The sequence below is a fragment of the Oryx dammah genome, unplaced genomic scaffold (genome assembly GCF_014754425.2).
Source record: "Oryx dammah isolate SB20612 unplaced genomic scaffold, SCBI_Odam_1.1 HiC_scaffold_18, whole genome shotgun sequence".
Classification (NCBI taxonomy): domain Eukaryota; kingdom Metazoa; phylum Chordata; class Mammalia; order Artiodactyla; family Bovidae; genus Oryx; species Oryx dammah.
The window spans coordinates 119,054,508-119,077,165 of record NW_024070202.1 but is presented as its reverse complement, the minus strand read 5'-3'; the positions used below and the strand labels follow the sequence as shown (position 1 = coordinate 119,077,165).

The window sequence follows — 22,658 nt, the reverse complement described above, 5'->3', positions numbered from 1 at the left end:
TGGGTCATTCAGTGGCGGCTCCTGGTGGTCGGCCGAGGCTTCTCCCTCTGGCCCTCGGCGGCTGCTCCTGGTGGTCGGCCGAGGCTTCTCCCTCTGGGGAATTGAGCAGCCTGCGCTGTCATTCAGTCGCTCAGGCGTGTCCGACTCACGACCCCATGCACTGCAGCACGACAGGCCTCCGTGTCCATCACCAACTCCCAGATTTTGCTCAAATCATGTCCATCGAGTCGGTGATGCCATCCGACCATCTCATCCTCTGTCGCCCCCTTCTCCTTCTGCCCTCAGTCTTGCCCAGCATGAGGGTCTTTTTCTAATGAGTCAGCTCTTCGCATCAGGTGGCCAGGGGATTGGAGCTTTAGCCTCAACATCAGTCCTTCCAATGAATATTCAGGACTGATTTCCTTTAGGATGGACTGGTTGGATCTCCTTGCAGTCCAAGGGACTCTCAAGAGTCTTCTCCAGCATCAACAGTTCAAAAGCATCAGCTCTTCGGTGCTCAGTCTTCTTAATGTCCAACTCTCACATTCATACATGACTACTGGATAAACAATAGCTTTGACTCTATGGACCTTTGTTGGCAAAGTAATGTCTCTGCTTTTTAATATGCTCTCTAGGTTGGTCATAGCCTTCCTTCCAAGGAGCAAGAATCTTTTAACTTCGTGGCTGCAGTCACCATGATTTTGGAGCCGAAGGAAAAAAAACAATCCGTCACTGTTTTGACTTTTTCCCCCATCTATTTACCATGAAATGATGGGACTGGATGCCATGATGTTAGTTTTTTGAATGTTGGGTTTTAAGTTTTCATGCTCTTCAAGGGCTCTTCAGTTCTTCTTCACTTTCTGCCTTTAGTGCGGTATCATCTGCATATCTGAGATTGTTGGTATTGCTCCCAGCAATCTTGATTCCAGCTTGTGCTTCATCCAGCCCAGCGCTTTGCCTGATGTTCTCTGCATATGAGTTGAATAAAGCAAGGTGACAGTGTATAGCCTTGTCTTGCTGTGCTGAGTCACTTCAGTCCCACTCTTTGCGACCCTTTGAGTGTAGCCCACCAGGCTCCTCTGTCCATGGATTCTCTAGGCAAGAATACTGGAATGGGTTGCTGTGCCCTCCTCCAGAGGATCTTCCTGACCCACTGATCAAACCCGTGTCTCCGGTGGCTTCCACACTGTAGTCAGATTCTCTACTGTTGACCCACCGGAGAAGCGCACAGCCTCATCATATTCCTTTGACAGTTATGAACCAGTCCATTGTTCCATGTCTGGTTCTAGCTGTTGCTTCTTGACCTGTATACAGGTTTTTCAGGAGGCAGGTATGGTGGGTGAGGTGGTCTGGTATTCCCATTTCTTTAAAAATTTTCCACTGTTTGTGGTGATCCACATAGTCAATGGATTTAGCGTATCAGTGAAGCAGAAGTAGATGTTTTGTTGGAATTCCCTTGATTTTTATATGATCCAACGGATGTTGGCAATTTGATCTCTGGTTCCTCTGCCTTTTCTAAATCCAACTTGAGCATCTGGAAGTTCTTGGTTCATGTACTGTTGAAGCTGTGCTTGGAGAATTTTCAGCATTACTTTGCTAGCCTGTGAGATGAGTGCAATTGTGCAGTAGTTTGAACATTCTTTGGCATTGCCTTTCTTTGGGATTGGAATGAAAAACTGACCTTTTCCAGTCCTGTAGCCACTGCCAAGTTTTTCAAATTTGTTGGGATATTGAGTGCAGCACTTTCACAGCATCATCTTTTAGGATTTGAAACAGCTCAACTGGAATTCCATCGCCCTCACTAGCTTTGTTTGTAGTGATGCTTCCTCAGGCCCACTTGACTTCACACTCCGTGATGTCTGGCTCCAGGTGAGGGATCACACCATCATGATTATCTGGGTCACTGGGACCTTCTTTATATCATTCTCCTGTGTATTTTTGCCACATCTTCTTAATAGCTTCTACTTCTGTTAATTCCTTGCCATTTCTGTTCTTTATTGAGCCCATCTTTGCATGAAATATTCCCTTTGTATCTCTAATTTTCTTGAAAGATCTCTAATCTTTCTCATTCTATTATTTTATATTTCTTTCTATTGTTCAATTAAGACTTTCTTACCTCTCCTTGATATTCTCTGGAACTCTGCATTCAGTTGAGTGTATTTTTCCTTTTCTCCTTTGCTTTTTGCTTCTCTTCTTTTCTCAGCTATTTGTAAGCCTCCTCAGACAACTGCTTTGCCTTCTTGCGTCTTTTTTTCCTTTGTAATGGTTTTGGTCACTGCTTCATGTACTGTGCTATGAACCTCTGCCCATACTTCTTCAGGCACCTTGTCTACCAGATCTAATCCCTTAAGTCTATTTGTCACCTCCACTGTGTAATCATCGGGGATGTGATTTAGGCCATGCCAGAAGGGCCCAGTGCTCTTCCCTACTTTATTCACCTTGAGTCTGAATTTTGCACTAAGGAGCTGATTATCTGAATCACAGTCAGCTCCCAGTCTTGTTTTTACTGACCGGATAGAGCTTCTCCATCTTTGGCTGCAAAGAATATAATCAATCTGATTTCAGTATTGACCATCTGGTGATGTCCACGTGTAGAGTTGTCTCTTGTGTTGTTGGAAGAAGGTGTTTGCTATGACCAGTGCATTCTCCTGGCAAAGCCTTTGCCCTACTTCATTTTGTATTCCAAGGCCTAACTTCTCTGATATTCCAGGTATCTCTTGACTTCCTACTTTTGCCTTCCAGTCCCGTGTGATGAAAAGGACATCTTTTTTGTTAGTTTTAGAAAGTGTTGTAGGTCTTCATGAAACCAGTCCGCTTCAGCTTCTTTGACATCAGTGACTGCGGCATAGGCGTGGATTACCATGATGCTGAATGCTTTGCCTTGGAAACAAACAGAGATCATGCTGCTGTTTTTGAGATTGCACCCAAATACTGTGTTATGGACTCTTCTGTTGACTATGAGGACTACTCCATTTCTTCTAAGGGATTCTTGCCCACAGTAGTAGAGATAATGGTCATCTGAATTAGAATCACCCATTCCCATTGATTTTAGTTCACTGATTCATAAGATGTCAGTGTTTGCTCTTGTCCCCTCCTGCTGGACCATGTCCAATTTAAATGATTCAGGAACCTAACATTCCAGGTTCCTGTGTGATGCTGTTCTTTATAGCACTGGACTTGACTTTAACCGCCAGCCAACTGAGCATCATTTGTGCTTTGGGCCAGCCTCGTCATGCTTTCTAGAGCTATTTCTCTGCTCTCCCTAACAGCATTTTGCACACCTACTGACCTGAGGGGTTCACTTCTGGTATCCTGTCTTTTTGCCTTTTCATACTGTTCATGGGGTTCTTGAGGCAAGAATACTGGAATGGTTTGCCATCTGCTCCTCCAGAGGACCAGGGTTACCAGGACTCTTCACCATGGCCCGTGTGTCTTGGGTGTTCCTGCACAGCATGGCTCACAACTTCTTGAGTTGTACAAGGCTGTGATCCATGTCATCATTTTGGTTAGCTTTCTGATTGTGGTTTTCATTCTGGAGCCTGTGGGATTGTAGTTCTTGCTTCTTCTGTCTGCCCTCTGATGGATGAGGATTAATAGCTTATGCACGTTTCCTGATGGGATGGACTGGCTCTGGGGAAAACTCAATCTTGTTCTGGTTGGCAGGGCCGTGCTCAGTAAATCTTTATGCCATGTGTCTGCTGATTGGTGGGGCCATCCCTGTTAGTTGCTTGGCTCAAGGCAACCCAGTCCTGGAGTCCACAGCTCTGTGGTAGGGCTCAGGGCGGCCTCCTAAAGGACTTATGTCTCCACGCACCTCCCAGGACTGATGTCGCCAGTGCCCCTGACCTGTGGCAGGCTACAGTCGACCTGTGCGTGCACAGGGACCCGCACACTCAGAGGCAGGCCTGGCTCAGTCCCCTGTGGGGCCAGCACTCCTCTCCTGTGCTCCCTGGTGTGCCCTTGGTTTGTACCCTCCAAGAGTCCCTGCTTTCCCCAGTCCCGTGGAGGTTCCGTAGTCAAATGCCAGGATTCCTCCCAGTCAGATTCCCTGGGGAATCCCAGTCCCTTGGCTGGGTCCCCAGCTTGAGAGGTCTGCTGTGGGGTGTAGAACCTTTGCGACAGTGTGGGAACTTCCTTGATGTTACTGTTCTTCAGTTTGTGGGTTGCCCACACAGCGGGTATGGGATCTGACTTTTACTGTGATTGTGCCCCTCCTCCCGTCTCTTTGGGGCTCCTCCGGTGTCCTTGGACATGGGGTGGAGGTCAGCTACCCTGGCCTGATTTCACCGCTCACAGTGCCAAGACCAGAGGAGCCGGGGGACCTCGTCAAGGTCACTACTTTGGGGGAAAGCAGAGCAGAGTCAGTCTCCCTAGGCTTCCCCGTGCCTGGCTGTCTCTGGGCGAGTGGGGGGGCGTTCGCTGGCTTCCCCCCAGGGTGTTACCCTCTCCTCTGCTTGGCCGGGCTCTGCAGGGAGAGCGGAGCGAGCAGGGAGCAGAGCTCTGAGAAGAGGGGCAGGGCATGGGGGTCTGTGCACGGATGAGGGAGGCAGTGACGGTGTGCACTGAGACTGGACTGAGGAGGAATGCTGTTCTCACGAAGTTTGTTATTTCAGGAGGACAGAGCTCTGCTTGGAGCTGGGGCCGCAGGCAGCATCCAGGTCACGGCGCATCTGTGCCCGGGGTCTCCCTCCGAGGGCTTCTCCTCTGGGGCAAAGGGGCATAAGAGCAGGCGTGTAAAGCTGTCACAGGGCGGGTGAGACTCCTTTATCCTTGTGAGTATGGGCGGTTTCGCCCTCTGTGAGACTCGCGCCCTTGGTCCTGGCACCGTGCTCTGCCTCCTCTGCAGAGCTGGGCCTTCCTCAGTCCACATCTGCCTGGGGGAATGAGTTCTCCAGCCGTGGGATTTCAGAGCGATTCCCTGTGAGGAAATGGATGATCGCAGACTTTGCAGGGCCCCGGGGTGGATCTCCCTGTAGCTAGTGGCTTCCTGCTGCTCGTCCTCCTCTGCCGCTCTGCCGTTGACTCTCGAGCATTTGCCGTTGGCCAGACACAGGCAGCCATTCGGGCAACAGTGGAGGGTAAGAAGCTACATTTCTGTGGTTCCTCACCTCGAGAGTCTCCTGTTCGGAGAAGTTTGCCCTTGGGTTGACATCACAACACAATGTGGAGAGTCCTGCAGTGGATGCCTGGACTGAAACAGCTGACCGGCCTAGTCAAGGGCGTTTCCCTGGGCGATTGTGGACTTGGGTCTCAGTGGTTGAATAGGAGTGTCAGCTGGAGACACAGGAGTACAGGCTTTATGCTTCTAAGTGAGCGTGTGTGTTCAGGAACCATCTGGCTTTAGTTGGGTCCTGCTGGAGCAGGTGTGGCTATGCCTGGGGCACCCCAAGGATCGCTCTGAGTGCTGTTCCCGTTGCTCGCACCCTCCTGACTGGCCACAGCAGGCACCAAGGCTGCATTTCAGGCGACCCTGGACGCAGGGCAGCACCTCCCCTCCGTGCGCTTTCCCTGCCCCGCTTGCGGGTGAGGGCTTTCCTCACCTCCCGTCTGGTTTCCTTACGGAGCACACGGGCCTCCATCCATCCGTCTGCCTCTGCTGTCCGTGTGCCCTGGTGACGCCTCAGTGTGTGCTGTGGGCGTGAGGCACAGGGGCTTTGACAGAGGGCCCTGAGGTGCTACCCGAGTGGTGGTGTGCACAGAGCACGGTGGGCCTGGCCCCGAGGGGAGCTTGCCACGGAGGTGCCCCTGACGGGCTCATTGCCACCTCCCAGCAGGAGGGGGACGGCCCTCCCGGTGACGGAGTGACAGGATGACTGGTCATCCCCCTGGGGGGAGCCAGCCCTGCTTCATGCCCTACCCCCAACCCAAGCCAGGGGCGTGTGGCCTGGCTTCCAATGCCCAGCGTCCTCTCATGGAAGCAGGCCCCCAGCACTGTGCAGCCCCCTGGACTCTGGGGCCAGCAGGGCCGCGGCCCACAGCACACTGAGGCTCTGACTGTCTCTCCTCTGTTTTCCCTCCCAGGCTGCCTGTTTGAGGATGGCCTCTGCAGACCTGCTGAGACCTGTGTGAACGGTAAGTGCCAGCCACGGTGACCCCAAGGCTGGCTTCACTACGCACAGCGGGGTCCTGGGTGGGCTCATGTTTGATTCTTCCGAATGTGTGCAGACGTTGGCCTCGGCACCGCAGGCGCGGACGGGGGTTAGGCCAGAGCGCCCACCACGCCCTCTGCACACGGGGCCCCAGGTGTGCCGTGAGGCCCCGTGTGAGGCAGGGTCCCCTCTCCCCCACGGTGAGTGTTTGCAGGGTGGGCTCTCTCCCCGCCTGCCTCCAGCCACGTTCTCCCCGCCTGGCGTGGGTGCCCCAGCTGCACCCAGCTCTCTGTGCCAACCAGAGGCCTGCAGGCAGAGCCCACAAGTGGGACGCGCCCCCGAGACCCTTTGGTCCAGTGCAGCCCCTGCCCCGCCGCCTCTGAGCTGGCTTGTCTCTGCCAGGCCCCCAGGCACACTGTCGAGGGCCTGAAGGCCAAGACCAGCGGCAGCTAGGCCAACGTCCTGGTGAGAAAGTCCTGCTCGGAGCCCGTGGATGGGGGGCTGGGACAGCTGTGTGTGTGTCCCCGTGGCAGACATGCCCTGGGGACCACGTCGCTGGGCTGGATGGCTCTGTTCTGTGTTCGTTCTTTTTGGGGAGAACTCTGCAGGTTGTGGGGCGCACTGGCCTGGGCTGGGGGCTGCAGCGGCTGTGTGACGGGAGCCCACCTGGGTCGGGCCGCCGCGCGCTGGCCGGCCGAGAGCCTCCTTGCCACAGCCGCGCAGGTGGGCCTCTTGCTGGGCCCCAGCTATGGCTCCTCGTGCTTACACCGCGTGAAGCTTTTATCTGGAGGCAGCTTTTGAAAAAATAGTTTATTTTAAAAACCGTGTCATCTGCCCTGAGTTGGTGAAGTTGGACTCTAAAAGAAACAGGCATGTGTCTGACGTGAGTGCAGGCTCGGGCGGCCCGGCAGCGCAAGCGCTGCAGCTCGGAGCCTCCCCTCTGTCCCCGACGGGGAGCAGGCCTGCAGCTGTCACAGCTCCTGCGGGCTCTGCTTCCCCCGAACCTCCACTTGCCTCCCTGGCGTGGAGGGTACTGATGTTACGTAACAGAGTAGCTCTGAGTTATGTGGAAACGGAAGGCAATTTAAGTGTAAACACAAACACGTGGGCCTTGACTTATGGAGACAGCCGGTGTTTGATATTCCTCCGGTCCAGCTGAGGGCCCGCTGTGGCCTGACCAAGCGAGGGGACAGCAGCAAGCAGGGATGGAAGGTGCTGGCCCGGCTCGTGACCCCGGGCGAGGCTGTGGGGCTCAGCCTGGCCGGGGGTGTGGGGGACATCAACGGACATTGAAGTCCCTTTGCATGCCTTCGTTTATTAAAGCGGTCTTGTGTTACTTTCACAATAAGGCTCTTCTAATAAAGACGTTGCAGCATCTGCTGAGCTGATTCTGAGAGGCAGGTCTGGCTCGGGCCTGCCGCCATGGGCACTGACTGAGTGGGCCCAGCCCCCAGCTCCCGCTCGGCAGCTCTGGGGAGCCATGGACCCTGTTCTGGCTGCAGTGGGGAGCTTCTCGGCAGAAACGTGCTGGGTGTCTGAAGTGAGTGGGCAGAAGGACAGACTGTCTGGAGTTAGGGCTGGCACTGAGGGTGGTAATGGGGTGAGAACCTGGGCAGGGAACAGCTCCCCAAGTCTGGTGTTGAGCTGCAGGGGTCCCAGAGAGGAGGAGCAGAGGCTGGGGCTGGGAGGGGGCTCCTGGACGGCGCCCAGCTCACAGCGTCCGTCCCATGGCAGCCGCTCACGGGGCCGGCGGGCAGGGCCTCCGAGCTGGGAGGAGCCTAGGTCAGCTCTCAGGGCACCCCACCTTCTTCTCGAGTTGGCCCTTCTGGGGTCTCGGATACGCAGCCTCCAGTCCTCAGGGCACAGACCCCCAGGCTTGTGAACAACCGTTCCCCCTCCCTCCCTCCCCCGTTCTTCGTTTCCTTCTGAAGCTTTCTCAAAAGAAGCAGATCAAATCAGTAACTTTGTTGGAAGCTCTCGGAACACTTTTTTCCATGTAAATGTTCGGCGACCACAGGCGGAGTTTGCCAGCTGCTGCTGTGGCCTGCTGTGTACCCGGCGTGTCTCGGCTAGTTTGATAAACGGGGCTGTTCCGTTATTGCACTGGAAAAATGGAATAGTAAGGAGCCTTAATTTGACAACTTGGAGACCATGAAGAAGTACTGCCGGTCTGAAAACAGACTGGGTCGGACCAACAGAATGGATGTGGTCTGAATCATGGGCCACCCGAGAGCCTGGCGAGGCCGTGTGGTCCAGACACCCCAGGCCGCGGGCGGAGGCTCCGGGACTCAGCTCTGGCGACTGCCGGCTCTGGGCGGAGCAGCGTGCAGAGGGGCTGCTCGGTGTTCCCCACCACCAGCTCTGGAGGCTGACTTTGAAGCTTGATGGGTTCCCATGGAATGGCTTCACAAAGTCTGCTTTGTGAGACCCGTTCCCACCTTGTTTCAGGAAGGTCTTGCTCCTGTTTCGGCTTCTGCTGTTGAGGTAATAACAGCAGCCCTGAGAAACAGTTGGCTCACTGGTTCTTCACTGGATGATACTATCCTGACTGGGCTTCCAGAGGCCAAGGAGGTAGCGTTTGATGATAAGTTGTCCGGATACCTCTCAAGTCCACGGCGCTTGGTCAGGGATGTTGAGGATGTCGCCTTTCCAGCACGGTTTTGTCGGCAGGATGCAGAGGCCAGCCGGCGGGTCTGGCCCTCACCAGTGGGCCCTCCTCATGCTCTGCTCCGGCGAGTCCAGCTCCTGCAGCAGCTCTTCAGGGTTAGGCTGCAGCCTTTGTGAGACGCTGGGCATATCTGAGGAGACCCCTGTGCTGGGAGACGATGGCTGGGGGCCAGCCCCCTCCTCCGCCCACCTCCCCACGAAGCACTCGCTGACCTTACTGCGGTGGAGATGGCAGATGAGACCAGTCACGTGCCCCCAAGGACCAGGAGGAGGTGCAGGGTTTGAATATTCTGAAGTCTGTCAGTTTGGGGCAGCCCAGCTGCTGTCTCTGATCCATGCTGCTCTCGTTCTCTGAGAGGGGTTTTCCTTGAAAAGTTCCTGAATCATGGGGGAGAAGTTGTGTCCATCTGTCTGCAGTTTGCCCAGATGGAGGGGTGGCATTTGTAACCTGGGGGAGTTTTCACCTGTCCCGCGAGTCCACTTGTCTGCATCAGAGAAGCGATTCCTCTAAGGAAGCACATTCTCGAGCCGTGTCCTCGGCCTTTCAGTCTCATCTCCTCCCTTCCCTGTGTCCTGGGTCCTTGATGGTGTCCTGCTCTTTCTGCAGAGGAGAGGCTCAGGGAAGAGGCTGTGTCGCGGCCAAGGAGAGCATCAGGTGGACAAGCGTTCCCCCTTGGCGGCCTGGGGACATGAGCCCTGAGTGGTTATGCGACTGCTTTTGCCTCCGCCGCCGGGCCCACAGGGAGGGCCCGGTCCCCGCCGCTGGCCTGCAGAAGCCTGAGCTGGCCTGGGGCAGTGAGCTGTGGGGATGCTGTCACCGCAGCCAGGCGTCTCCTCACGAGAAAGATCTAGCAGGGAGCACATGGAACAGCCTCACCTGTCTCGTACCAGGAGGGCGTGGGTCCATGGCTCTGCGGGCAGGACCTGGCTCCAGCCACAGCTGCCCAGAGGTGTGTGGCTGGGAGGCTCGCTCCCCTCCCAGATCCCAGTTAACCACAACTCAGGGGGAATGAGTGGGGATTAGTTACTAAGTTAAACGGTGCGAAGCAGAGTTTAATTTGGCATGTTAACAGAAAAAAAAAATGCAATTTCGAGCCTCACATGAATGACTGGAGATGAGTTGCAATTGATTCGGCTCCATTTGAGCGGCTGCCCCGCGCAGGAACATGCGCGCAGCTGGCGGGCCCACAGGCTCCCTAGGCTCTGAGGGCCCCTGTGCAGCCGTCCCTCAGGCTTGGCTCCTGCAGGACCGGTCTTCTCACTCCTCCTTGCCTGGCCACGCTTGCATCGCAGCTCAGGGGCCAGGAAGCTGCTCCGGGCGCGCCCTGCGTCTCCGCCTCTGGGGTGGCGGTCGGGCTACCTTGCAGGAGGCAGGCTGGCGCTCCCCTCCCCTCAGCGGCCCCGGGCCTGAATTCCCTTGGAGCCCCTAGGCCACCTCTCCCTGCTCCTGGGCGGGCATTTCTGGGGACTAGAGATGTGCCTGTGTCAGAGGCTGAGGACTCGCTTCTTTGCACCTCATGGGGCGGCTCGCAGCATGGCTGGTGTGACCCTCGTGTTCGGATCTCGTGTGTTTTTGTCTCCAGAGTAACCAGTCCTGGAGGGGACAGGGGTGTTTAATTGTTCTGAGTAAACAACGAGAGGACACACCCCGTGCGTAAAAGTGTAGCTCCAGATCTTGCTGTCTGTGGCCTTCCTAGGGGGTCGGGAGCTAAGGAGGCAAGCTCCTGAGGGTCCACCCTGCATAGGGCGGGCGTGAGTGCCCTGATCCTAGACTCTCCAGCACACTGCCGACCAGCCTCACCTAGCTTGTCCTGCCGCCACTGCTGGACTCGGCTGGCCCCGCGGTGTGCTTCCCTGTGCTTCGGGCTTTGGGGTGCTGTCTGAGGTCCCTGCTGCGTCCCCCACTCCCAGCTCTCCGTCAGTGCTCCTCCCAGGGGGCAGTTAGATGGTTCCTCTGGGGCCTTCGCCTCCCCAGGCCTCTCAAGGAATTCTTCCCGTGGGACACGCCCTCTATCACGACACGCCACTGATGGGCATGCCCTCTGTCGGGCCACGCCCCCGATGGGACACGCCCTCTGTCGGGACACGCCCCTGACGGGACACGCCCTCTGTCGGGACACGCCCCCGACGGGACACGCCCTCTGGCCCAGCAGCCCATTCTCCCAGCGCCCACTGCCCGTCTGCCCAGAGTGTCTCCCACCCGGGGGTCCTCCTCCCCACGGAGGAGTGAGGGGAGATGGGAGGCAGCGTTGCCATTTCCCAGCAGAATGACACCTTTGAGGGCAGCACCCTGCGTGGGGTGAATGTGTGTCTTAAGATGTCATTTCTTCCTTCTGTACCAGTTTCTAGATTGACTTACCAGTTGGCTCAATTAACTCTTCAAAGTCTTTAATTATAAACATGGAAGAGGATAATGAATTGTCTAGCAGTGAAACCTTGCATGCTTTCCATTGCATCCCAACCAGGGCTGTTTAGAGCGTTCTGCGGGGAAAGTTAACTTGACGTGCCAGTTACGGACAGCATCTCCAACGAGGTCCAGGTTCCCTGGGTCCGCCCATGATCTTAGCGTATGTTGGCTTCTTGGTGGATGAGCAGTCTGTGTGGACTCCTGAGGCTCCGTGGCTCCTTCCCTTGGGTCAGGGTTTGCCGTGGTGATGTCCAGTTGGGCCACACTGCCGGGCTCCGTGCAGGCGGGTGAGGGAGTGAGACCCGCCCCCCACCCCATGCCCACCAGGGCTTCCTTTCTGGCCTGAGTCTCTGCTCATCGATGCTCTGGTTTCGGTTTTGGTCTTATAAGTACTAGGTCTTGGTGTCTACTGAGGAATGTCACTGACGTAGAGAAGAGAGCTGTTGGGCAGGTGCGTGGGGGGCCTGGGTGGAGCAAGTTAAGCCAAGTAGACTTTGTCAGTCAGGGCCAAGACGCTTCCCTGTTTGAGCTGTTTATTGAAGTGGTACCTGCCTTGCAGTTTTTTTCTTTTCCTTTAAAATGCTTAACATTTGTTTTTAAAGATACTTATGGCAACTTGTTTTTTTCCTGCATTAATATTTAAAACATTTTTTTCCCCAGTTTGTCATTGTTAACTGTTAGATGGTTGGATGATCTGAGCTGTCTCTCAAAGCCAAGATTGGAGTTTTAATTAGCTCATTTCAAATGAATCTGGATTTTCTGAGGCTATGACCATGTCTTTCTTGGGAGCCCCGTGTCTGCATTTCTGCGCTTTAGGAAGCATCCACTGCTCAGAGAGGGCATCCTTTCCTCTCCCAGCCCCTGCCCCATCCAGTTGCATGGTGATTGTAGCACGTCGCATTGGGCGCAGGACTGTGGTGTGGCCCCGTCTGCAGGTGCGCCTTCTCCCCTGCCGAGCACAGATGATGTGGGCACGTGCCCTCTCTGCCCTGTGAGACATCAGCCTGCCCTCTTGGAGCTGTCCCAGGCGTGGGCTTCTGCTTACCCGCCCTGCCCACACTCACACCCTGAAGCGGCTCCTTATGGAGACAGTTGCTTGTCGCTCTTGAGGAGGGCTGTGGGTTTGCAGCAGGGAGGGTGTTACAGTTCTAACAGTTTCATGGCTGCTCCTTCTCTGCTCGTAGGACTTTGAGTCTAGAATTGCTGCAATCTTGAGAGAAATGTGCTAAATCCTCATTCAGTTTTGGTTCATTTTGCCAGAGGTGTTGGAGGAGACTGGGGTCTGGCACTGGGGGCCCCGAGCTCTTGATGCTTTTAGCCGTGGCCAGAGATGAGGTGAGCAGTATGTATGGTGTGACCAGAGCTTGGAGTGTGCCCGTAGTCACTCACTGTGAGAAGCACAAAAGTCTGTATTGTTAAAGCAAAGTTTTATACTAAACTTGAGTCCTAGAGATTATATCGTGGTATTTTTTAAAAGCTTTTTTTTTTTTTGGTCTCTGGGTAACCGTGTGGGGCCTAGTTCCAGTGGTTCGGCCAGTACTATGTTGGTCAGTGGTCAGCAGCTAGCTCTGGGCGAGCTGTGTTGATTTGCCATCAGTTTCTGTGGCCTAAACTTGGCCACTGGGCTGATTTCCAGTCAGCGCAGCTCCACCCTGAGGCAGCTGGGGAGACACCGTCAGGAGCCTTTGCTGCTCCTGGGAGTCTCTGCCCGCCTGGGACACTGGACGCACAGGTTTCACAGGGCGGGTCTGCAGAGGGTCAGCTGGCGGCTGGGTAACGGCAGAGGTCTCTGCCTCCCCCGACTCAGGAGTGACCCACCATCCCCCAGCTGAGCTCAGTGTTTGCTTCTCACGATGGCACAGGGGGTGTTGGGGTCAGCGTTGTGGTTTTGCCATTTATGAATCTGCAGATGCTGCCACGGCGAGGAAATGGCCATCTGTGGTGAGGTGGGTGTTGAGGTGAGAATGACCGCGTTGCAGGCACCTTCACGAGGGCCTGGGGCCTGGCTGGAAGCACCGGCCGGGCGAGCTGCCAACTGGTGTCATCTTGTTCCCTGAAGGCAGATTCCGATGATGGAATGAGCTGGGAGCCCCACGCTCACCCAAACCCGGGAGAGATCCTGGGCTGGGACACGCGTCACCCAGGGTCTCAGTTGCTTCTGTTCTCGTAAATATTAATCAGAGGAAACCACCTGTGGAAGGGCCTCCCCTTTATTCATTTGGCTTGAAATCGGCTTTGTTAATGGATTTTGAACTTGTTCTCAGAATTGGAAGAAATCACAGAGACTGGAGCCAGGTGATGCTGTGGGTGGGAGAGACCCTGTGGACACAGCCTGTGGCCAGCCCCGGGCTTTGTCAGGAGGGCCAGCCCTGGGCAGACCTCCTCCATCCTCGAGGAGGCGGCCCAGAGGCTCCGTCGTCTTCCGGGGAGGAGGCGCTTCCTCAGCTGCCCGCCGTGAGGTCTGACGGGCCAGTGTACTTTCCTGCTGTTTCCTCCTTTTTGGAAAAAAGTAACAGCTCTGATTTTTGCTTAGAGTAGAACTGATCCCCTGGGAATACTTGGAGAGAAAGAGGGGGAAAGCATGATGGCCTGAAGGCCTCTTGGTGGTGGGGCCAGTCTGCATAGACCCCAGGCTCCCCAGATCCACACCGCCCACCCTGCTGCTCTGGGTCCGTGGAAGTTAGGCCAGCTCAAGGTCAAGTGTCCAGGTTTGTAAGCATTGTGATGTAGAAGAGATTGGAAGCAGTCCAAGATTAATGGAGGCTTTAAAATAGCGGTTACCTAGGCTGTGGTCCAGACGTGGACTGGCTTTCTCAAGCCTGATGACCAGGGTTTCATGTCCTCGAGCAGCCAGTCCACCAGAACGTGGGCAGTCTGGACATCCCACGGGTCCCGGCCCCTTCCCACAGTGTTGCCTGGTCTCCAGGGAGTCCCTGGCTGCCCGGGTGGGCTCACCAGGGATGGAGCAGACCCTTCCCACCCTGGCGCCTTCTCTGCTCACCCAGCAGCAGACACCCCACACCTTCCTACAATTCTGTGTGATATAAAAATCCATGGAGACTCACGCTCAGGGTTGTGTCTGTACACGACCCTCCCCCAGTGACGGGGGTCCTGAGCTTCCTCCCCGCCTGGTCATCGGCACCGGCCGTCACCTGGCCCTCCCCGGCCCGCGCCTCCTGCTCTGATGCTGAGGCCTGGTCTGTCGGTGCGTGGGCCGTTTCTGGTGGTTTCGTGTTTGGCTGTGGTAGGAGGGCCCCTGGGAACACCCTGCATGGGACTTTAGGGGCTTGCTGACCTCCTTGTGGAGGAGAAGGCGGGGCTTGTCTTGGGGTACCTACCTGGGAAGTTCTCTTGAGTCAGGTTACTGGAGATTCTGGTAAGATGCAGAAATGTAAGAAATAAAAGGCAGATTATCCCACAGGCCACTAGAAAATCACGCAGTTGGGAAAACCCACCATAGGATTGCATTTTGAACAGTCTTAGTTCTTCAGCAAAACAGAATAAATTGTATGTTCCCAGCTGCTGGAATAGAACACTGTGACCTTATTTGATTATAACCTGTGCCCAGATGTAATTCTTCCAGCTCTACTTTACGTTTTCCAGCGTCAGCCCTTGTTCTGATGGGAGGAAAACCCCCTACGCCTTTGCTCCCCACCGGCCAGGGCCTCTCCCTCACTTGCCCAGTGGACTGAACAGGTGCTCTGAAGGCAGCTCTGACGGCTCACAGGACGTGCGTGTTCTCATCTGCTTCCGCGAACCGAAACGCACTCCAGTGCTGCCCAGACCGCTGAGGGTCCTGGGGACGGGGCGGTGTCAGTTCACACGCCCGAGCCCAGGTTGCCAGCCGCACCTCTGGTCTGACCGGCTGGCCTCTGTGGCCGTCAGCCTCCACGTCCCGTGTCTCCTTCTGCCCAGTGGCTGGGGTTGGGGGCCCGGGCTGCCGACGGCCAGTGTCCGCAGGCTGGCCGCTCTCGCCTGCCACAGACAGAGGTGCGTCAGCAACTTGCACTTGGTTCCTCTACCCTTTAAAAGGAATCACAAACAAAACAACTAGACCCAAACTTTAAAGACACTCTTTACTTGTATTGGGAACAGTGACTGAGCACACACACAGGCAACACACACTGGCTGACAGCCCGGCTCACGGCCCGACTGACGGCCCGGCTCATGGCCCGAAGCCCAGCTCACGGCCCGAAGCCCGGCTCACAGCCCGACTGACAGCCCGAAGCCCGGCTCACGGCCCGACTGACGGCCCGAAGCCCGGCTCACGGCCCAAAGCCCGGCTCACGGCCCAAAGCCCGGCTCACGGCCCGGCTGATGGCCCGGCTCACGGCCTGGCTCACGGCCCAACTGACAGCCCGACTGACGGCCTGGCTCATGGCCCGACTGACGGCCCGACTGACTGCCCGAAGCCCGGCTGACGGCCCGGCTGACAGCCCGACTGACGGCCCAAAGCCCGGCTGACGGCCCGGCTCATGGCCCGACTGACAGCATGACTGACAGTGTGGTGGCAGCGTCAGCTGCACAGAGAGGGGGCTCAGCCACAGATACACGTGCACGCTGCTGCTAGACCCCGGTCTTCACGTTTTGGGTCTGTTCACTGTGGATTAATGTTTTTATCTTAATCTGAAGGCCGATGCTGTTGATTGTCTGGTGTGTGTGTGTGTGTAAGCACCTTCGTGCACACACCGTTGTCCTGATTTCTGAGGCATGGACAGAATGGACTCAGAGTCACGGCACTCAGGGCCAGTCTAGGCTCTGCCGCCAGCCTTTCCTGGACTTGCTATTTAAGTGAATTCTTCATGGGAGGAGCTTTCTCCTCCTTGGAAAGAGCCCGTTTTCTTACCTGTAAAATGAGGTTCTTACCTGTAAAACATTTTACAGCTGTGTATTGAGGCTTTTAAACAACTGATGGCCAGGCAGTGCCAGGGTGGGGGAGAGGGGATTGGGATCAGCTCTTTCCTTTCCTGTTTTAAAGCTCCCCGAAGTGGTTCTAGCGCGCAGCCATAGCTGAGAAACACTGGGCCAGGTGGTTCCTGAGAAACCTTCCAACCCTGAAAATCCCTCAGCATCTGCACTGAAACGCCAGCTGTGTTTTGTGCAACAATGCCGAGCATGTGGAGGGCAGTTCAGTCTCCTCAGTGTTACTTGTACGGTTTGTTAGCAAGAGCATCATTAGCACAGAAGATAGTTCTCTGTGGACGTGCAAATCAATGCACATGACGAGTCTGCCATTTAAGAAATTGCAGATTGCAACACAAGGCTGTCTTAGGTAAATAACCCTAGTCCAAGGCATTGACAGTATTCTGCACTTCGTTATTTAGGATATTTCCCCAAACACAGAAGACTGTAAACAGCTATAAATATTATTAACACCTGCACAGTGTTATATAATTTATGGGAGATTTCGTACACTTTATTTCACTTGGGCCTCAAAATACCAGCTGCACCATAGACTGGCTGCTTGTCCGGCTCTTTGCTCAGGTACAGACAGGATAGGGTGCCTGGCAGAACAGGGATGTAAACAGTTGGCACAACTCAGTATAACCCGACCTCCCAAGAAGGCCAGACTTGGTGCGGGGCTGCCAGATCTTTGGCAGTAGAATTACCGAAGTTCTGAAGGCCAGTGACTCAAATGTGTGCCGTGGAAAGCGAGGGAGGGAGCACCGTGCTAAGTGCAAATGTGTCCTTCGTGTCGCTGCACGAAGCACCATCCAACAGAGACCCTCGAGGAGGGCAGGGCGCCCGGGTCAGGGTCTAAAACACCGCCCAACAGAGAGACCCCCAGGGACGGGGCAGGGCGCCCGGGTCAGGGTCTGAAACATCGTCCAACAGAGAGAGCCCAGGGGAGGGGGCAGGGCGCCCGGGTCAGGGTCTAAAACACCGCCCAACAGAGAGACCCCCGGGGACGGGGCAGGGTGCCTGGGTCAGGGTCTGAAACATCGTTCAACAGAGAGACCCCTGGGGAGGGGGCAGGGCGCCCGGGTCAGGGTCTGAAAGTAGGGCCCCAAGTGAGCAGCCTCACAGCGTGACCTGGGAGCTCTACGCGGGAGCCTCGGGAGGTCAGAGGCCCTCTGCCCAATTGCCCCAGTGCCCAGGAGCAGCAGGTGCCCTGGCCAGCCCTCAGCAGGCACCCGCTGGAGACCAGGTACTCAGGGCAATGTCCGGCGCATGGGACCGCTCACCAATCTGGGCTCGCTGTGTGTGTGGGCTCCGGGCTGTCTGCTCCTAGAGTGTGAGCCGCATGGTGGGGTCTTGCCTGCCCAGCTGATTGGTGTTTCTGGGCGTCTAGAGTAGTGTCCGTGGCAGAGCTGGTCACAGCAGATGTTAGTTTGTGTTCACGGGACGCCGTGCTTTAAACTTTCCCTCAGTTAACTTTATCAAAGGGATGCATACGCATGGTTTAAACAGTCAGCTGACATGAGGTTCTAATAGAACACTCTGCCGGCCCGCCCAGGCCGCCCACCCACGAGCGCCGCCTGGCTGTCCAGTCTGCCTGGCGACCACTGTGCACTCACGTTGTGTGCTTCCGCCCTGCGTCACTGGGGTCCCCTGGTCCTGCTCTTGCTCCTGTTGCAACAGAGCAGGACCCTGTGTGGCCTTCCCAGAACAGGCTCTGCACCCTCGCCCCAGTCCTCTGTTTACAATTTGTCTGTAGAAAAACATTGAAGAATACATTTCATCAGAGAAGTCAGAAAATGCAAAACAAAGGGAAATAGTCAAAATGTAACAATAATGTTGTTCAGTCGCTCAGTCGTGTCTGACTTTTTGCAATCCCATAGACTATAGCATGCCAGGCTTCCCTGTCTTTCACCATCTCCTGGAGTTTGCTCAAGCTCATGTCCATCGAGTCGGTGATGCCATCCAGCCATCTCGTCCTCTGTCGTCCCCTTCTCCTCCTGCCTTCAATCTTTCCCAGCATCAGGGTTTTTTCCAATTAGTCAGCTCTTCCAGTCAGTTGGTCAGAGTGTTGGAGTTTCAGCTTCAGCATCAGTCCTTCCAATGACTATTCAGGACCCAGGACTGACTTTCTTTAGGATTGACTGTTTGATCTCCTTGTAGTCCAAGGGACTCGCAAGAGTTTTTTCTAGCACCACAATTCGAAAGCATCCATTTTTCCATGCTCAGCCTACCTTATGGTCCAACTCTCACATCCATACATAACTACTGGGAAAACCATACCTTTGACTATACAGACCTTTGTCAGCAAAGTGATGTCTGGTTTTTAATATGTTGTCTAGGTTTGTCGTAGCTTTTCTTCCGAGGAGCAAGAGTCTTTTAATTTCCTGGTTGCAATCACTGTTCGCGATGGTTTTAGAGCCCAAGAAAATAATGTCTGTCACTGTTTCCATTGTTTCCCCATCTATTTGCTATGAAATGATGGTACCAGGTGCCATGATCTTAGTTTTTTGAATGTTGAATTTTTTGAATGCTGAAATAGTAATAGTTTAGCTATTAAAGAGTCAAGGAGCTTTAGTCCTCCTTAAGCACTGCAGGTAGTATTCTGAGCCATGTCCTCTGGGCTGGTTTGTACATGCCAAAACACCCACCGGGCGGAAGACGTTAACTGCACGATGAGCAGACTGCAGCCATGATGTAAGCTGGCAGTCTGGAGAATTGGCCTCAAGGAAATAGGAACAAACCAGTCCTGGAACTGGAGACTAACCATACTTAAAACAAGATGACGCTGGTCGGACCACCACCAATTTCAAGACAACTGTCAGAGCTGCCTATTTCCCAGCTGACGTGTTGGGGTGGTGAGAGGGCTCTCGGGAGCATGGGGTGCAGACGGGCTGCAGACGGTCCGCTTAGGTGGGGATGAGCTGCGGAACTGTCTCCCCCTGAGAAGGAGGGAGGCCCCTGTTTTAGTTCTTCCCTGGTTCCTAGAGGGCTGTGGGTGGGGCTTCCCGGCATTAGGCTAAGCGCTGCAGAGCTCAGGCACGTGGGGCAGTCCAGACTCCTGCCTCAGGGCTCCCCGTGTCCAGAGCCCCAAGCCAGGGCGGACCCACGTGGACTCCTTGCTCTGCTCCTGGTTTGTACACAGCATGTGGTGGGAAGTGCTTGGGGTCTGACAGTCTATGAACTGTTTCTTGGGGTCCGAGGAAGGCAAGGGGCCTCACGCCCACTTTGCCCACTTCCTGAGTTCCAGACGGCAGAGTGTCCCCCAGCCCCACGGCTTGCCCCAGGGCTGGGTCTCTGAGTTACTCCTCCAGGGGTGGGTGGGGGGCAAGTACCGACCTCCATGCAGCCCACAGAGAAGACCAGCTGCTGTGGGTCACCGCTTGTGGGTGCCCCGAGCAGGATGGGGTGAAGCTGTGCTGAGAGGCGTGAGATGCCCCGCTGTGGCCTGCGATGTCCCGGGGAGACACACAGAGCTGAGCGCTCTCACACCCACATGCTATTGCACCTGTCTGGGCATGGGCGACCCTGCGTGGGGCACAGCGTCATCTGTGGTCTGAGCGCCTGTCGCTCCTCACTGTCTCCCAAACATTGTCGTCGACAGAGAGGTAGCGTGGAAGAAGCCTGGGTGCTTGAGTGGAAATGGGAACCAAACTTAAAAATCTCCACAGATACTGCTTTGGGCAGAAGTAGGTAAAAAAGCGTACTGCAGATTAATGATTATTAAAAGTCATTCAAGAGTGATCTTTTTTCCTATTCAAATCTGTTCCCAATTTTATCTGATTCCCTTAAGATCAAAGCTTTTAAACAATGTACTTTGGTTTTCTCGTTTGTTTCCTCAATCCTGAGACAGGCTCCTTTCCAGTCGTGGGTAGCGGCGGTCAGTCTGTCCTGTGGGGTAAGAGGCCTTGCTCCCTGGGCACGAGCAGGCTGGGCGGGAGGCATGCTGAGTCCCAGTGGCCTGTGCGTGCGTGCTCCGTCATTCAGTCCTGTCTGATTCTCGGCAACCCTGTGGACTGTGGCCCGCCAGGCTCCTCTGTCATGGGATTCTCCATGCGAGGATACTGGGGGGGTTGCCGTGCCCTCCTCCAGGGGTCTTCCTGCACTGGCAGGGGGCTCTTTACCAGTAGTGCCACGTGGGAAGCCCCCAGTGGCCTGAAGGCAGTGCTTCTTGTAAGCAAAAGGTGCTGACTGGTGTGGCCCAAAGTGCAGAGCTTTATGGAGGCTTTATTTTCCATTATCAAAGCAGTTCATCATGAAAGGAAAGTTAGCATGCGCAGGAGAGCAGGGAAAAAGTGAGCCCATGGGCCAGTCACTGGAGACAGCTCCGTTTTGATCTCTTTTTTATGTGTCCTTGCATTTTAACATGTTTTATGCGTTTATAAACGTATCATTATTATAATTCTCTTTTGATTTTATAGAATACATAGTTTCCTATCTAATTTACTCTCTTCTCAAATATAACCTTTAAAAGAATAATTGTTCAGGATCATAAAATTAATGTCAAAATCACGATCCCTCTTTCTTGCCTAAAAAACCCACTTGTTCCTTTGTTCATTCAATAACTCATTTTGCGAAGAGACTTACAGTTGCGTGTCAGTGGCAGGCACTGGCTGGAGCTGGGGATTAGCACCCCCACCCAGGAAGGACGCAGGCGTGTGGGGAGCTAGACTGCTGAATCATGGTGATGGGTGATGCCCCAGCCAGCGATGGCACCTCTAACCCCACCCCATGTGGGGAGGGGGTGGCCAAGGCGCGGAGCCTTAAGGAAGAGGAGCTTTGAGGACAGGGAGAAGCATTGTGGGCAGGAGTTACTAAATGTCTACTGCTGGTTTCAATGAGGCTTCTTCTCTGAATGCTCCCTGACCTTTTGTGATGGTTGCTTGTATCCGTTTTCCTCCCCGGGGAAGGGAAGCTTTGTGTCATCTGAGACCAGTGACCAGTACGGGCACCTGAAGGCGTGGGCTGTGCTGGTGACCCTCACTGACCCGGGGCGGGGGAGCCGGGCGGCTGTCATGTGGACCCAGCTGCTGTCTGGATGGGCTTGAACGCTGGCAGGGCTGTGTGGGGCGCTGTGGCCACCGTCCTGTGCGTGCTTTGCCTTGAGTCCATCTTGGAAGAAATGAACTGCACAGAGCAAGTTACTACAGCAACAGGGTTTATTAAAATGCCGTCTTTCTATCCAGCTTCCAAAGAATTGATGAGCCCAGGGCTGACATGACACACAGAGAGCCTGCAGATTCTCTGTCACAGGAGCAGCGCTGACACAGAAACTGAGAGGCGGCCCGCAGGGCTCCCCTGGGGCCGGGGGCTGAGAGTCTGCAGCCAGCGCAGGGGGCACGGGGCCACCCCTGCTCCAGGAAGAGCCCGAGCGCTGCAGAGCAGCTAAGCCCATGCGCCGACACCACTGAGACGGGACGTTCTGGAGCGCCTGCTCCTCAGCAAGAGCCACCCCTGCCGTGAGCAGCCCGCGTGCCACGTCTGGAGAGGAGCCCCCTCCGCAGCCAGAGAGAAGACCCCGTGTGGCCCAAGGAGAGATGGCGTGGTCAACAAAGTTATAGCAGAGTGCCGCTCAAGCACTCTCACACACACCCAGTGCCGCCCAAGCACTCTCACACACACCCAGTGCCGCTCAAGCACTCTTACACAAGTCTAGTGCCATCCAAGCATTCTTATACAAACCTAGTGCCCCACAAGCACTCTCACACACACCTAGTGCCGCTCAGGCACTCTCACACACACCTAGTGCTGCCCAGGCACTCTTACACACACCTAGTGCCACTCAAGCACTCTTACACACACCCAGTGCCACTCAAGCACTCTTACACAAGTCTAGTGCCACCCAAGCATTCTTATACAAACCTAGTGCCCCACAAGCACTCTCACACACACCTAGTGCCGCTCAGGCACTCTCACACACACCTAGTGCTGCCCAGGCACTCTTACACAAGTCTAGTGCTGCTCATGCACTCTTACACACACCTAGTGCCACTCAAGCACTCTTACACAAACCCAGTGCCACCCAAGCACTCTTACACACACCCAGTGCCACTCAAGCACTCTTACATAAGTCTAGTGCCACTCAAGCATTCTTACACACACCTAGTGCCGCTCAAGCATTCTTACACACACCCAGTGCCACTCAAGCACTCTTACACAAGCCTAAATAGCATGTTGCCAGCATGACCCAGTGGCACGCTGAAAGAATACTCTTCTCAGAGTAAAGAGTAGCCCAGCAGTGAGGCACTAATATGACTTCCCATAGCAGCAGGTTAGCGCGGGCATACATATATTCATTTGTAGAGTACCAGAGAGAGGAAATTCAAGCTCTGGTCCTTGAGATGATGAGACACAGGCAGATAGACTGAGCACCGATGCCCAGCTGCACCACGGGGATTCTGCCCACACGTGACTGGCACCCCGTCACTGAGCACAGCTTTGAGCCCCAGCGTGGGGTCCACAGCCTCGCCCTCCGTCAGGGCCACCTGGGGACACTCAGAAGCATCCTGTGTTCATTCTGCCCCAGGCCAATGGAATCAGAATTTCCAGGGTGAGACTTCTGTATCAGCTCATCAAACAAATGTGAAAAACATAAGAGGCATAAAACCAAAGGGAAG

At 55.1% G+C, this 22,658-nt stretch overlaps 1 protein-coding gene across 1 annotated transcript in view; it reads left to right on the top strand.

The window, feature by feature from the left end:
* The first annotated feature begins 5,788 nt into the window (after positions 1 to 5,788).
* Positions 5,789 to 22,658, top strand: part of PTPRN2 (protein tyrosine phosphatase receptor type N2) — a 555,617-nt gene continuing 538,747 nt past the window's right edge. Inside the window, exons 1-2 of the mRNA XM_040259938.1 lie at positions 5,789 to 5,900; positions 6,001 to 6,051. Coding sequence (XP_040115872.1) covers positions 5,789 to 5,900; positions 6,001 to 6,051 — 163 coding nt within the window. The remainder of the gene's footprint in view (positions 5,901 to 6,000; positions 6,052 to 22,658) is intronic.